Genomic DNA, 17,198 nt, shown 5'->3' with positions numbered 1-17,198 from the left:
TGAGGCTTCTAAATTCATGTTTAATATTAAAGATCAAGAAAACATCATAGTACATTTCTAAGTATAAAAAGCAGAAAACAATGTGTACTACAAAAATGTGATTGAATATGACAATAAGAACACATGCATGTGATTGTGAGAATGTGCATATATATATATATATATATATATATATATATATTGCTTTTCAACTGGAATTATATTATTCAATATATGCTTAACAGTTGTCTCTGGGCTTTGATATTTCACATCTTCATGTTTCTTTTGTTATTTTCTATTTTTTAAGTTAACATGCACTTTCTTGGTGTAAGAACCACTGTTCTTCACAGAAAGGAAGAGAGAGGCAGGAAGTGCAGATACCAGGGGGAAGTCAGCTATCATAACATCTGTTCCCTGATGCACAGCTGCAAAGGCTCTAGACTGATATAGGGACAAAGCTGGACCCACTGCCAAAGGCATTCATCACTTCACCCATCACTGAGACCTCCTCTCTTTCTTAGCTGTTTTCACATTTTGCATTCTGGCCCAAGGTACTAATTATCACTGCACAAAATGCTATGCTTTTTCTGCTGTGCTCTTACCTGCTGTGGTATGTCTCCTCATGCCTGTTGCCTCTTTGGAATGCTCACCACAGGCTACTCCGTGCACTACAAGTCTTCCAGGTAGTCCAGTGCTTTCTTCCCCAGTGCCTCCTGATGAGGCTGGGGGGACAGAATCTGAATGTTGAGCCTCCCAAGGTCCACTCTGTCCAGCACACAATGCCTCAGTGCTCTCCTCCCAAGCAGCTACTCTGTCCTCTCCCAAAGTCCTAACAGGTGCTCCTTAAATGAGAGTCACCAGCCACAAAAGCATGTCACCTCTCCCTTTCATTTCTTTCTGAGGTGCCTCAACTGGGGCATATGCGAGAGGGGGAGTGGGCACCTGGGGTCGTGTGTTAATGCAGTTGGATCTTCCACTGTTGCTGCTCCATTCCCAAAAGAGTCCAGGGAAGATGTCAGGAGGAGATGGGGGTGTACCTAACAAAAACATGATTTCCTACATTGTCTCAGGAGCAGGCAGGGTGGGCAGCTCTGGATGTTGTGCCAGGGACCTCCAACTATCCTGGGGAGTGTAGTGCTGAGGAGACATTTCAGCATAGCAGCAAAATCTGATGTAAATTCCCTGTTGCCATATGCTACAGAGCAGAGGTAAAGGCCTAAAGGACACAGGGAAGATTAGGGAGACAGGAGAGTTCAATGTGGTCCTAGATCTGACTCTGAGACCTGCATACGCTGTTCTCCACGGTTGGAGAGGCTGCTGCAGGGAAGATGATCCCACCAGAAGATTTGTTCACTGATGTCTGTCTCCCTTTCTGTGTCTGGGTGAAAATGGCTTTGGGGCTCCTGTGAAGTAGTATGGAATGGTTTTTCTCCCCACGGACTTTCTGAGAACACCCCAAGAGAGTCTAGCATTCCCAGTAAGAAGATTCCTAGCATAACTGAGTATCCCTGGAATACTATTAGAAATCTCTGTATTAATCCAAAGAGATAGTCTCTGTTTCATGAACAAGTACAGACTCACTTCCTTAGTTGAGACGCTCTTGTCTAGAAGTGTCAAGTAGCCTCATTATATTCTCTGTAGATTCCTAAAAAAAATAAAGGAAGGAAGGAAGGAAGGAAGGAAGGAAGGAAGGAAGGAAGGAAGGAAGAAAGAAAGAAAGAAAGAAAGAAAGAAAGAAAGAAAGAAAGAAAGAAAGAAAGAAAGAAAGAAAGAAAGAAAGAAAGAAAGAAAGAAAGAAAGAAAGGATTGGGTGAGTCTTCCAGTAAAAAGCTGCCTTTTCAAGACAGAAACCTAAAATACCTACACACTAAAATAATACAATTATGCCCAAAGGGTGGCTGCTGATTTCCTTTTGTCTTCTGAGTAGTCACAGATCTGTCACTGAGGTCTCCACTTCTATTTATGACTGACCTGGGTGTTTGCTCTGTGGAAAGGGTGGAATAAGGCATTCCAAGTGCAGTATGCTGAATTCACAATGGGCAGACTAGAGAGGGGTCTCCACTTCAAAGGTGGTCTTCATATTCTGATGATCTCTGCTTTGGTGATTGCGCTAAAGGGCAATGTCCTGGGACGGTACCTCAGAGCATCATTTTAAGAACTCACCAGGAGGACAAATGGCTACATTGTTCCCAGTACTCTGCTCATTTTTGTTCTTCATCCTGATCCCTTGGATGCCACCATCTGGTGAGCGATTTGGCTGGTTCCGGCAGTCATGCAGGGTGGATTTGTGGGCTCTAGCATTGTGATCTGAAATAGGATGCTTTGACATTCTTATTTATTTATTTAAGTGTGCTATTTTACTATTTCTACAATATATATCTATAGCTAGAGAGAGAGAGGCAATGGGGTGTGGTAAAAAAGTTAAAAAGCTCTGGGCCAGTGGGCAGGGGCCTTGGTTTTTTCATCTATTAATGCAGATTATGAGACTTAATTCATGGGGACCAAGCAGCTTAGCTGATACAGTGAGGAGACATAGGAAAGTGGTCGGCTACTTGCCTACACCACAGCGCATCTCAGAAGGTCAGAACTTTTTAAAATACTTTGCCATGTATTTGAATGGATTGTCATCTTTTGCATCTTCTTTTAGAGAAGAGTCATGTAGAAAGTCATAATGTCTCCTAGCCTCAAGGACTGCAGGGCTTGATTTTTCACATATCTGCCATGAATTTCTGGGCACTTCTTAAGCAAGGCTCTTTCCTCTCTCTGTGAATAGGGAGATTGGGCTAAAAAGTCTCTTGACAGTTCTAGCCTTTCTGAATTTCTTTCATATATGGGCTACCAGTTCTGAGTCTGCTTAAGCTTAGTTAAATACAGTTCTTAAGAAAGTAATTTGATATACTGGACTGGAGGGTCAAGAGACCACAGATGTATCTCCACAGTCCTCTGCTGATTATCTATCAGAAGAAGGGTTTTTTGCATATTGAAAAAAATAAGTGAATACATGGAAAAATGAAAAAATGTTTTAATGATTGCAAGTCTTCTTGGTAATGATTTAGAAATCTTTTATTCCAGATTAAGAATTATTAATCAGTGAAAATATTAGGCTATGATTTATCGGCCATTAGATTCTGTAACTATCTTCAGTTATGTTTTAGTTTCAGGCCCTCAACAATGGTGGCCACCACGTGGACAGTTTAAGGTAATGTTCCACTAGGTCAATCAGAGTTTTCTTTGGAATTGCTATTTTAGAGCCTTACTACAGCAAGATCATCTGCAGTATTCTTCGAAGACCAATCATATGAATGTGACAGGTACCCTACAGGTATAGGAGCCCAGAGTAAAGTGTTTCAAACTGGGGACCCAGCTGAGCTGTGGCCATAGGTACATCCCAGACCCTACTCGGCACTTGGGAACTATTTATGAGCACTGAATGATGGCCAGGGGCAGGGCAGGGTCTTAAGAGTCCACACACTAGGGCCTAACACAGTGTTTGCTCTCAAAGAGTTCAGTTTGGGGGAGGGCATTTTCCCAAATGCTCCGAGACATGCAAGAATGTCTCTGTGAGTTGTGAACAGGAAACATCTCAGACATGGACTAAGGAAAATGTGAAGGAACACAAAATCCCTGAAGAGAGAGCCTCAGCTCGTGTTTGCAGTCTCTTCTGAGCGTTAAATACATTGTGAAACAAATAAACAATTGATAAGTGAGGGAAAAGGGTGATGAGGAATTACTATTTTTTTAATATATTTTATTGATTATGCCATTACAGTTGTCCCATTTCCCCCCATTCATCCCCCTCCACCCTGCACACCCCTCCCCCATTTCCCCCCTTTAATTTATGTCCATGTGTCACAAGTTCTTTAGATTCTACATTTCCCCTACTATTCTTGCCCTCCCCCTGTCTATTTTCTACCTACTATCTATGCTACTTATTTTCTGTACCTTCTCCCCCCTTCTCCTCCTCCCACTCCCCTGTTGCTAACCCTTCATGTGATCTCCATTTCTATGTTTCCACTCCTGATCTAACTGTCCTCTTAGATTACTTTTGTTTTAGGTGTGGTTGTTAATAACTGTGAGTTTGTTTTCTTTTCACTGTTCATCTTTTCTATCTTCTTTTTCTTAGATAAGTCCCTTTAATATTTCATATAATAAGGGCTTGGTGATGATGAACTCCTTGAATTTGAGCTTATCTGAGAAGCACTTTATCTACCCTTCCATTCTAAATGAAAGCTTTGCTGGATAGAGCAATCTTGGATGCAGGTCCTTGCCTTTCATGACTTGGAATACCTCTTTCCAGCCCCTTCTTTCCTGTAAGGTCTCTTTTGAGAAATCAGCTGACAGTCTGATGGGAACTCCTTTGTAGGTGACTGTCCCCTTATCTCTTGCTGCTTCTAGGATTCTGTCCTTCATTTTAATCTTGGTTAATGTAATGATGATGTGCCTTGGTGTGTTCCTTCTTGGGTCCAACTTCTTTGGAACTCTCTGAGCTTCTTGGACTTCCTGGAAGTCTATTGCCTTTGCCAGATTGGGAAAGTCCTCTTTTATTATTTGTTCAAATAAGTTTTCCACTTGTGGCTGTTCCTGTTCCTCTTCTGGCACCCCTATAATTCAGATGTTGGAACATTTAAAGATGTCCTGGAGGTTCCTAAGCCTCTCCTCATTTGTTTGAATTTCTTGTTTTTCCATTCTTTTCTGTTTGGTCATTTTTTTTCCTTTCTTCTGGTCCACTCGATTGATTTTATTCCCAGTTTTCTTTTCATCACTATTGGTTTCCTGTGCATTTCCCTTCATTTCAATTAGTTTAGCCTTCATTTGTTTCTCTAATTTGTGACTAAAATCAACCAGTTCTGTGAGCATCCTGATCACCAGTGTTTCGAACTGTGCATCTGATAGGTTGGCTATCTCTTGGTCACTTAGAAGTATTGGCTCTGGGGATTTGAGCTGTTCTTCTTGAGCCATAATGTTTTGGTCAGGTTGCACTTGTTACATATGAGGGGCGGAGCATTAGATGTTCACCAGGGCGGGGCGACCCAGTAGCTGGGTTGTGACGCTGTATGTGGGGGTGGGGTCAGAGAGGGGCAATGGCCTTTGTTCCATTTTCTCTCAGATTTCCGTCCCCTCTGCTGCTTCCCAAAAGCAAACCAGGCCCCCCCTGGTGCTAACTCCCAGGTGTATGGGCTTGTGCACCCTCCAGGACCCTGTGGGTCTCTCCAACAAACTCTCTGTGAGCCTGTGAGCTTCTCCCGGCACCTTGACCCCTAAAGTTTTTCCAATTGGTGGTTTTAGGCTTTAATTCCTGTCAATTGGGCCCTAGCCTATGCCGTCTATCTCACTGCTCACTCCTTCACCTGGTTTATCTGAACTGTTGCCACCCTACACCTGGGATCTGCCAACCGCTGCCTGTGTGCCTGGGTCAGTCTGGCCACTTTTTCCAGCATGACGCTGCTCCAACACCACTGACTCCACCCCTCTTACCATTCTGGCTGAAAGGTTCGTTGTTGTTGGACTTCCATGCAGTTCAATTTTCTGTTTTGGTTGCTTTTTTGTTACTAAAACTTTGTTGTCTTTAAACTTGGTTGTGTGAGGAGGCACAGTGTTTCTACCTGCGCCTCCATCCTGACCAGAAGTCAGATTACTATTTTTTAATTGTAGATTTGTAAATTAAACTGCAAAAACTCTTCCACTTTAGGAATTTTTGCCATTTAAAATTTTTGTCTCATTTGTAAATATTGAGTTTTACTTTTTTAAAAAAGTCAATTATGAGCTGACTGGTGAGAAAGGCCTTTTAAGGGGAACTTGGCCATCAAGGGACCCCTAGATCAGAGTATAGAAGATGCGAGAGGCTGGAGCTCCAGCAAGACTTTGCAGAACACATCCAAGATCATCCTCTGGTCTCAGACTTTAGTCCTAGCAGTTTCCTCTCCAAAGTTGCCTGCAGAAGCAGCTCTCCCCTTGCCCATCAACCCCTAAATGAAACTTACTCATTCTTATTTTCTTTTGGAAATATTTACTTCCATTCTGTGCTATGCAACAGTGAGGAAAACAGACATATTTCCTTCTCTCATGAAGCTTACAAAGAGCCAGAAAAAAAGGAAAGGGACAATTGTTATTTGTACTAAATTCTACACATAAAAGAAGTAGGAGAGAATGATAGAGAATAGCTGTTGGGAACTGCCCTGCCTGGTTTCAAGAGCTGTAACCCACCCCTCCATGGCTAAGGCTGAGTGAGCAACCTTCAGACCATAAGCCACTAAGGAGACAAAGCTTATCTCCCTGGCAGGAGCGCTGCTTCTCCTTTTCCCCTAACTGGCCTCCAATGCTTAATCAGTTAGCCAATGATAGGTAAGATTCCCCAAGAGGGGAACCCCCTAAGACAAACATGATCACGTGGAGGCCCCAGGGAAGAACTTGGGGGGCTATGGAGAAAGGGGGTAATGGACCCTCGCTCCTCAGCTTTGATGAAGCCTGAGTCCTCAGTCTGTCTGCAAGAAGTCTCCGAGAATTCCTTGGCTATCTGCCTCCTCTGCCTGACTTAAGCCTGGAACAATGACAGAGGGTGGTACAGCCCTGTGCTGGGAATGGTGGGCTCCCTGGGTGATCAGGCCTCAGAAAGGATATGTAAAATCCTGTGAAGCCTGCTTTGCTAAAAATGCTCTTAGTTAAATGATAAGGCCTGGGTAGAATATGAGTTTGTTTTCCCAAAGTTTTATAGCCTTTTAGCTGATAGACCCTGACTTAGATGAAGCCCTAACAGTTCTTTGTATGCTATCTACTGTTTACTGTCTGACAATGATTAATAAGTTGTACTCGAACTCCTGTGTAAAAATAAAAACAATAAAAGCCTGTTTAGGCAAGGGTCGGGGTGCTCTCCCCTTGAGAGAGTTGCCAGGCCGCTCTGAGGTGCTCTCCAATTGAGGGAGTAGCCGTGCTGTCCCTTTTCTCCCACAGGACTCACTAGTCCATGTGAATTTGTCTCATGTCTCATCCACGGGCACTGCGAGCCAGGCACTGTAAGCCGGTGCACACATCAGATACCTATTAGGAGTAGAGATACTACTATAAACAATGTGATTTGTGATGGCCTCTCTTGTATGGGGACATCTCAGCTGGGACCTCAAGGAGTCACCCAGGTGGAGAGTGGTGAGGAAGACTACCTGCTTGAGTCACTGACTGAACACTTGGATGACAGGGCACAGAATGGGAAGGGTGCAGCAGATGCTACTCTCACAACAGGAGGTGAGCCCCTCCCCCAGTGAGTATGCTCATTCAGAAAAAAAAAGAAGCTATGTTTATAGACAATGATGCTAGATGATCTTGCTTTTTTCTTTCCTTACTCTATATTAAGCTGTTTTATATTTCATTCAGGTTACAAATATTTATGCAGTGAAGAGTCAATATATGTGCTGGATACACAGTGTTAGTCTAATCAGAAACAGGCCTTGCCATTATGGACTTAGAATCTTTTGTGAGTGTGGAATTAGTGAAATCATTACACAAATGCTTTATAATACGCTGATTAGAGGTATAAAAAGAAAGAATGAAGGGTTGGGATTTCATTTTAAGAAGTATCTCTGAGACAATAGGTTATAACCTGAGTTCTTAAAGTAAAATGAGTTTAGATTCAGAGAAAAAAGAGTAGGTTTGAGGGGGTGTGGCCATGACAAACCATAAGCCCCTAGATGGAGGAAGCATGGAGCATTCAGGGCGGGGGGTGGAGCAAACTAAAAAGGCAAATGACCTTGCCAGTATAAGGCAAGGTTGAATGTGTTGGGGGAGTCCACATCACATGGGGTCTTCTATCCCATACTAAGAACAGTGTTTTAAAATGTGAAATGAGGTACAATTAAAAGATCATACTCAACACAATAAAATGATTCAATTGATGTTTAAATTACAGAAACTAGAGGACATGGGGAAAAGAGGAAGTGGAGGAATGAGTTGACAGGAATGAGTGGAGGAATGAGTGGAGGTGACAGATACAGGAAGCAGATGTCAGTGGTCCGGCCGGGGTGGAGATGGTGGAAAGGAAAGAAGGAAAAAGAGTTTCTAAGCTCAAATAGTTTCTCTAAGCTCAAAAGAGTTTCTATGCTCGTGGTCTTTTTCCCCTGAGAAACTGGCCACCTCTCCTCCCCAAGAAGATTATGTCTTGATAGTATTACTTTCATCTGTGGCAGACAGAGAGACTTGCAGGCAAAGTCCCCCCCACAATAACTATTTGAAGTCAAGGCATATGGATTTCAGTGAAGCATCTTTTCCAATTACAGGCTTCAGTTCCTTTAGCAGAGTTGGCACAGAGAATCTCTAAAAATACGTTCCCAGATCTGATAGTCTGGGAACAAAGGAGATTGAGAGAGAAGCTAAATTACCCAGATAAATTTTACTTATCCACTCTTCCTTTTCCCTCTCTAGCATAGCAGGCCTCTGTTCTCTGTCACTGTCAGGAGATTTCCTGTTGCTATCGGAGGGATATATGTAGGGTCCATTGCTTTGTGGAGGGGGGAGCTGTGAGAGCTTTCTGGGAGACTTGGATAGAATCTTGGCTGTGTTTAGAATTTCCTAATAAAGTCCAGAGGGTAGCTACCTGGCCATGAGTGTGATTCTCATCACATCATTCTTTCCAACTCAATTTCAGGTGAAATGTCCATATAGGAAAGAAGACTTCAGCTTGTTCAGAGTAACAGTGAACCCCTGTATTGGTATCTATCAGCCGATCTGTGGCACCAATATGGTGACTTAGGACAATCCCTGTACCTTGTGCATTGACAGCCTGTGAGTGCTATCTGGGGGCAGGGGAAGGGGTGGGAAGAGAAGAGCAAAGGAGCTCAGCCCGTAGTAATTGATATCTACCTCCTCTACCAAGGACATCAGCCTTGAGGCCAAGAATTGGTTCCAGCTTCCACAGATAATGATCAGCACCCCCCCCCATGAAAAGAGCCTGTGGTCATACCAAGTCCATCAAGGTACAAAGTGCACTCATTGTGCCCAGTGGTGCCTGTAGAAGCCTTTCTTCTCTCTGAGCTTTTGCTTTCCCCAATGCCAGATGATGGATTTTCACTTGAGCTTCAAATGCCCTTCAAGTCCTAAAATTCTTTGATTTTAAGACAAACTGTGATTTTGACTCTTCCCAGCTCTCTTCAACCTCTGTATCAGAATGTGCTTGAAACTGAAGTTTTTTTTGACATAAGTAATCAGATACACAGATCATACAGAAAAGTGGCTTCAAGTTAGATCTTTGTAGAAATCAGTACAGTTCACAGGGAGAAAAATTACCCCCATGGCTTCAGACTGAAGCCCTTTTCCCAACGATTATTTTGTAATTTTGTGCGAGGAGTAATGACAGGAGTGTGTAAAACCCAGGTCATCCCCACTAATAAGTAATTTAGCTGAAATGTGAGAGTATTTGACAGATAAGATAAGGATTAACATGCCTCCTATATCACAAGCTCAGGAGAGACTCTGGAGCCTATTTTCAAAGAGATTGTAGCATAGGTCATAATATCTTCAGTGTTATCTTAGGATCATGAAGGGAAAACTAGGTAGGGAATCTAATAACCTGGCTTTTGTCTTTAGTTCATTCCCATTTTGTTCTGGCTCTAAGTTTCCTCAAGTATAAAATACAGACCATAGATAATTCTCAAGTATATTGGTAGCTCTGATGTTCTATTGTTTAATTAAATATTTATTCTTACTCTTTCCTTAGGAAATCTCATGGGAAAGTTAGGTTTCTACATGATGGAGCATGCTAGCCAAGCAGACATGGATGAGAAAGGAGAGGTCTCCTCCTCTTGCAGCCCAGCTGTCCTCCTCGCATGCATCCTTAGTGACAGAGAGCTGGCCCTTTGAAGTTTGTATCAGATAGCTGAAGCTCCCTTCTTTAGGCCTCTTCCCTCTCTGCCTTCCATATTCTCTCTAATAAACTTTTATGAAAGTCTGATTTCACTTGGGTTTTATATCTGTGTCTCAAGTTTCAGAAGCAGAACAAATTAAGCATTTGAGCTCAGGATCCAAGACACTGGGATTAATCAGTTCTCTGGTACTGTAAACAGTGGGTTCTCCTCTGTACAGGCTCCAGGTGTCTTCCAAGAAACATGACAGAATTTTCTTCTATATTTCTTTGGCATTTCAAAAACCAACTAATAGGAACTCTGGAGCACTGTACAATTCCTGGCCATGTCTTCTGCCACCTTCTCACTAAACAACCTCACTTTTAGACTTGGCCCTGAGACAGAAGCATTTATGCATGTCTGCCTCAGATCATCGCAGCCCAGCATCTTCGTTGGCTCAGCTCTTCTCCACATCAGGAGGCCTGTATCGATGGTATCCATGAATGTCCCTCTGGGCCTCAGTCTTTTCAATTCTGTGGACAAATTTTAACCTCTGAAACATAAGTACATGTTCTTCTTTGGGTTACATGTATGTGAGTGTGTTTCTGTTTTCTAATATGGACAATCAATATATGCTAACATGCTCTTTTCCCCTCAGCAGCTGGCTCTGTGCTGGCTTGGGAAACAGCCTCCTCTGCTTCTCCATGTCCTGTAGGTCTGTAGTCGGAGACTTCAGATGTCCTGTTAGCTCTTTGGCCTTTGTTATCATGCCAATAACATGGTGGACACATGGTTCCACTAAAAATTAAACACCCTTTAGTCTGTCATCTTTAAAATAAAAAAAGCAAAAACTCTGGGGAAAATTAAATATTCCCTCTCTTTACAGCATGTCCTCTCTCCAAGTCCTGGTCCAGAAGGAACCCCAACAATACCAGGGAGGCCTGCTGTCCACCATGAGGGCTTGGACTTCCTAATTACAAATCCTTTCTTCTGCAATAATTAATCTGCCATCAATGTCATTCGGTAGATTTTTTTTCACTGCGAACCTTTTAATTTCATCTCTACAAGTTTGATTAGTATCTTCCATATTTCTGACTTTAAAAAAGTTATAACTAGAATATAGTTTTAATAATTATTTTATGACTTGATCTGCTAATTTTAATATCTGTCTATTCTAGGTTGGGTTGAGTTGTTTGATTTTCTTCTCATTATGGATCATATCTTGGGATACCAGACAGTATGAATTTTATCTAGTTTGGTTCTGAATAGTTTTGTATTTCTAGAAATTCTCAAGCTTTGTTCTGAGACACAGCCAATTACATGGAAATGGTCTGATCCTCTGAAGGACTGTTTTTTTTTAAAGATTTTATTCATTTATCTTTTTAAAAATATATTTTATTGATTATGCCATTATAGTTGTTCTATTTCCCCCCTTCATTCCCCTTCACCCTGCACCCCCCTCCCCCACCATTCCCCCCTTTAGTTTATGACCATGTGTCTCAAGTTCTTTTTTTTGGATGACTATATTAGCTTTTTATTGCTTCTGTTCGAGTTCTTTAGATTCTATATTTCCCCTACTATTCTTGCCCTCCCCCATATCTATTTTCTACCTACCATCTATGCTACTTATTTTCTGTACCTTCTCCCCCCTTCTCCTTCTCCCACTCCCCTGTTGCTAACCCTCCATGTAATCTTCATTTCTATGGTTCTGCTCCGGATCTAGCTGTTCTCTTAGTTTGCTTTTGTTTTAGGTGTAGAATGGAAGGACAGATAAAGTACTTCTCAGATAAGATCAAATTCAAGGAGTTCATCATCACCAAGCCCTTATTATATGAAATGTTAAAGGAATTTATCTAAGAAAAAGAAGATTAAAAAAGATGAACAGTGAAAGGACAGCAAACTCACAGTTATTAAGAACCACACCTGGAGGACTGCTTTTAAGGCTTGTCAGGTCAGACCGGTGTGGTATTCACCAAGTGGGCCAATTATTCCTCATGACTGAGGCGAGACCCTCTGAATACCTTACCTAGTACTCCATGAATTATAGTGTTTTCTAGTCTGGCTGATAGGATACCAGTTTTATATGAGACCAGGGCTCTGTCATGTCAGATCCTCTCCTGTGGTTCTTGCTTTGGGTAGCTTCCTCATGCACAAGCACTGATCTGTAAACTGTGGAGCTTTCTGTCCAGCTCTCTAGTGCTGTCATCCTGTGGACTAGAGCCACTTTGCTCTCTCTCCTCTGAGCACTCTCTTCAATTCAGAAAAACCACCCACTTCATCTGAATTCCTCTTTCCTGTTTCTAAAATCCCTCTCAACCCAGAAACCAAGGCCAATCATAGATCTCACCATATTTATCTCTAATTACTCATCAGTCTTTCATTGCCTGATATCTAGTGCCATGGCTTTATATATTTTTATCTGATTTTTGTTGTTTTTTCAGGTAGGAGGTATATCTGGTTTCTCTTACTCCATATTATCTGAAAGTAAAAGGCAGCTTTATGTGTATTCTGTCAGTGCACAGGCCGGCCCTCTCTATCCCCAGGTATCCCAGTAGTAGTTGAATAATTACTCATGATTCAACCAACCACAGATCAAAAGTGTTTTTTAAATGTTACATTGTTGCTGATGAATACAGTATGTAGTTGGGCCTACAATGGTTGTCTCTGTACTGAACACGTATAGATAATATTTTCTTGTCATTATTTCCCTAAATAATGCAGTATAACAACTATTTACATGGTACTTACCTTGTGTTAGGTGTTATACGTAATCTAGAGATGTTTTAAAATGCACAGGATGATGTGAGTAGTTTATATGCAAATACATGGCATTTCACATAAGGGACTTGAGCATCTGTAGATTTTGGGATCAGCAGGGGATCCTGGAACCAACTTTCCCTGAATACCGAGAGACACTGATAGTCATGGTTTCCCCTAGTACCTGCTAAAGTCTAGGCTAGATTACAATGTTATTCTTCTAACTTTCTAAGAATTCCAGATGATAAGACTTGTGCTCTGTAATAATACAATTTTTAGTAGATAATAGTTACTTAAATTTGCTAGTCACAACAGTAAAAAGGACTTTCATACTAATATTTTTGTCTGTCACTTGATAGCATACATTTGCTAAGAAGAAAATAGGTTAGCCTATTTATCTAGATGCGAGACTTCCCACCTTTCAGAGTGATCCCTAAAAGCTGATCATTTCTACACATATCCTACCACAGCCAGCGTAAAAGGAGCTTTCTTCTGAGTGTTCTGGGCTCTGTCAGCTGTCACCTATGTGCTCTTTAACTCACTCTGTCTCTTTCTCCTTTTCTCTCTATCTTTCTCTTCCTCTCTCCCTTATTCCATCTCTCTCTCTCTCCCTCCCTCTTTGGAAGGTGCTTTGAATTTTGCAATTCCTCTGTCTGGTTCCCCTTATTTTTTATTTTCTAATTATTGGTCAGTCACAGGTTTTTGTATTGCCATCTTCTCTTCCCTCATCCTACTTTCTCTGTTTGAGAATCCCACTCATGATTGTAATTACTCTATTGCCTGTATATGTATAACTCACGTGTCCCCATGATGAGACCGTGTCTACCTTGTAGTATCAGGTACCAGACACTTTAATTTCATTGGCTCACAGTATCTTTAAAATCAATCTGCAAACATAAGTCCTGTCTTCCTTCTACATGTGCTTCTGCATGTTTTGATTTAATGAAAGTCAATGTCACTATTCTCGGAGTCCTTTTTTGTTCAAAATTAATTTCAATAATTTCCCTCTATATAAAGTTCTTACTTTATCTTAAATATAAATTAAACTCATTAACATGGATTTAATCCAAGTTTTCAATATGCTTTAATGTTATTATTCTTCTTAATTGTTACCTCAGCCTCCATTCTATTCTTTCAAACATAATCTTGTCTCCATTGTAGTATTATTAAAATATGATCTGTTTAAGTAATCTGATAGTGCTCTCCTTTGTGAGTTATGATGCGAACATCTTAGTATGACTTATAAGAAGACACTTGATCCATCTGCTCCAAGCGCTCCTGAAAGCCCAACTTCAACCACGGTGAACTCTTCTAGGACTTGTAACCAACCCTATTTGCCCACAAGATGGCAGTAAAGTGCAGCTGTTTAAACCAATAACTTTGGCCAGATGTAGGGTTTATTTCTCCTACACCAACAATGTAATCTTGAGCCAGTTTCTAATGTTCTAAGTTGTGGATTTCTCATCACTTAAAATGACAGTGATAATAACACATACATGATTTTAAAGAAGCGAAGCTCCAAAAAAAGTTTAAATAAGGACGTCCTGATGAGTAACAAATGGAAAAAGCTTAAGTAGAAGCCAGAGGCCCTCTTTCATTGCCTACTATGAATCTCCATTTCTGAACCCAAAAAGGGGAAGATTTCGAGATAGAGAGAGATTTTGGCACTTTCTGATGTTATTTTTCTTCTCTTCAGGAAGATGGAATCTCCTAACACCCCCACGCTGAGCTCCTGTTCAGGTCTCACATGGGGTGAGAGCTGGGAAATGTTTCCATCTAACTGATGGACTAAGCATTACTGTTATATATTCTATACAGTTCTTTGTTTTATTTAGATGCTTTTTGCCCAAAGAAAGTTAATCAATTTAAAGAGACAGACTGAGTAAATTGTTTACCATATATTTTCCAAATAAATATTCTGTGTAGGCAGTTGAAGAGGTTCATTGAAACATGCAAACAATGAGACAAAACTATAACGTGGTTAATTTTTAAAGTTAATTTGTATTTCAATATTATTTTACTTTGAAAAAGTAATATCTACTGTTTAAGAAAAATTTTGAAAAATAGAAAAGTAAATTTAAATTAAAAAATAAAATTATGCAAAACATTACAACCAAGACTTACTGTTATTAAATTTTGATTAAAATCTTTCCTGAAGTCTTTCTCTTTCTCTCCATCTCTCCTAGTGACTGAGTGCATAGATTAAGAATGGGACATAAATGATATCATAAAAACAGGATCATACTGTACACGGTACTTTTGAAATGAGAGCTTACAGAATACAGGTCAATATGCAAATAAAAAATTATATTGTGCATGGGTACAATAAATAAATTGAAATAAAATTTATTTTTAAAATTTTATTTCCCAGAATATCAAAATATAAAATGTATACAGAAAAGCAACTTTAACTAAAGGTATATATAATGTCTACCTTGAATGTTACAAAATATTAATCAAGATTTTTAAAAAATCTTAAAACATGAAAATATGTACCCACGCATCAATTTAAAAATTCAATATTGCACAAAGAGGTACATTCACTCTAAATTGTGGTAGAGGTTCTGGATGTGCTTCCAGCGTGTGAACACCTCCTCCTGCCCTCCCTTATTAATGATGGGCTGCGGCTGCTGAGTGGGACGCAGAGGACCGCTGCCTACACCAGGGGACTTTCCTTTCCTTCCCTGCCTCGCCTCTCCGCTTGCCTCCTGTGCTCGTCAATCTGTCCGTGGTGCTGCCCAGTCCTTCGCAGACCTGCTAGGCACCCAATATCAACCAGTTGGGCAACGAATACAGTCAGCAGACCAAGCCCCTCACCTTGGAGTGCACAAACAACCTGTACCCTCTCACCAATTCTACTTTTGGTACCAAAGAGCCCCTCTGTGAGGACAGCTTGGTTGCAGCCAGATTTCAATGCATGAGGGAGGAATTTGATAGAATTGGAATGAGGAGGACTGCAGAAGGGGTTCTGATCGTACATGAGCACTGGCTACCCCTGTGATAGTGCTGCAGCTGGGGACGACTTTCTTCAAACTCCCTGGTGGTGAACTTAATCCAGGCGATGAAGTTGAAAGACTAAACCACTTAAGTACGGAGATACTAGGCCATCTCCTGCAAGACTGGGTCATTGACAACTGCATCAGTAACTGGCGGTGACCAAATTTTGAGCGTCCTCAGTATCCATATACTGTTGCACGAAAACCGAAGGGGCACGAGAAGTTTTTGGTTCAACTTCAAGAAAAAGCGTTGTTTGCTGTCCCTAAAAATTACAAGCTGGTAGGGGCACCACTGTTTGAATTGTCTGAGGACACACCAGGATGCGACCCATCATTTCTAGTCTCCCACAGCTTTGAGCGGGTTCAACTTTATGTACAAGTGAGTTCCTGCACAGTGGAGAAGTAAAGGAAGCCCTCTCTGCAAGCCAGCTCTACACAGCACAGAATAAACACAGTAGGAAAGTGTTTCTGTTGTTGTTGTTTATCTTTCCCAATCCCTCAATTGCCACCTGCTCTCTAATGTTTGAACAGTAAAGTTGATATGAAGAACTAGATAGTGGTGTAAACATATGTGATAACATTTAACTTGTTTTTGTTTCTATGCATACACATTTTTCTACATGAAAGAAAGTGGACTTCCAAAAAATAAATAAATTGTTTTGTAGATTTGATAAAATTTTACTCAAATAATGAATAGCTTTTAGAGAAACTAACAATATAACTTTCAAATTTGTATGAAACTCTAATAAGAATTAAGAGCAGACAAGATAATCTTGAAGAAGAACAAAGCAGGAGGACTAACACTACAAGGTAACAAGACTCATTCTCTAACAGTAATAAAAAAGAAAATGTGTTGGTGGGAAGAGAGACAAAGAGACCAGTGGAATGGCCTTCACAGTCCAGAAACAGACACTCACACACACGGTCACTAGATCATGACAAAAGGCACTGTGATAACTTAGGAAAGGATGTTCTCTTTATTAAATTTTGCTAAGGGGGGTGGAAATGGGAGGGAGGTGGGGAGCATTGGGGGGTAGGCTGGGATGGGAGTAAAAAACATAAAAGTGTACTTGTATTATAATTAAATAAATTTTTAAAATTTTCTGATTCTGTGGCATTTAGACAGAAGAGTGTAAATAAATCTTAACTCAATTTCAACTGATTTTTAAAAAACCAATTCAAAAAGTCTTCTAGAAGAAAATATATCTTCATAAACTTAGAGTATGCAAATATTGCTTAAAATGGCAAAAAGTTGCTAAGTATCAATAAACATAGGATAAGTTGTTTAATATTAAAATTTAGAACTTCAGTTGATCAAAATATATTATTAGCAGAATAAAAGGTAAACCACCAACTGAAGAAAATGTTTCCAATACAGATATCCAACAAATGGCTCATATTAGAAATACATGAATAACTCCTAAGTTGTATAAGACAACTAAGAAACACACTAAAAACACAATAAAATACTGTGCAAAATGTAGAATGGGGGTATCAACATAGCTAAAAAGTATATGCATTCTCATCATTTTCCTTTGCATTTCAGTTGTTTTGAAATTATCTGCTTAAATTTTGTGCATATAATCTCTTATACTAGGGTGAAATACTAAGGAAATATAAAATGGTTCCTTGAATTATATTC

The 17,198-nt window shown here is 40.5% G+C and overlaps 1 protein-coding gene and 1 pseudogene across 1 annotated transcript; both read left to right on the top strand.

Annotated features, from left to right (window-relative positions):
- Window positions 1-3,085: 3,085 nt before the first annotated feature.
- Window positions 3,086-9,725, top strand: SPINK14 (serine peptidase inhibitor Kazal type 14 (putative)). Its single transcript, XM_037161912.2, is given in 3 exon segments — window positions 3,086-3,178; window positions 8,612-8,748; window positions 9,680-9,725. Coding segments are annotated over 3 exon segments (276 nt in total).
- Window positions 9,726-10,219: 494 nt separating this feature from the next.
- On the top strand, window positions 10,220-15,939 carry LOC119061387 (cleavage and polyadenylation specificity factor subunit 5-like; annotated as a pseudogene).
- Window positions 15,940-17,198: the final 1,259 nt, after the last annotated feature.

This window comes from Artibeus jamaicensis, unplaced genomic scaffold (assembly GCF_021234435.1).
Source record: "Artibeus jamaicensis isolate MK-2021 breed Jamaican fruit bat unplaced genomic scaffold, CSHL_Jam_final contig_432, whole genome shotgun sequence".
In the NCBI taxonomy this organism is placed as follows: Eukaryota; Metazoa; Chordata; class Mammalia; order Chiroptera; family Phyllostomidae; genus Artibeus; species Artibeus jamaicensis.
This window is presented reverse-complemented; position numbering and strand designations above follow the sequence as displayed.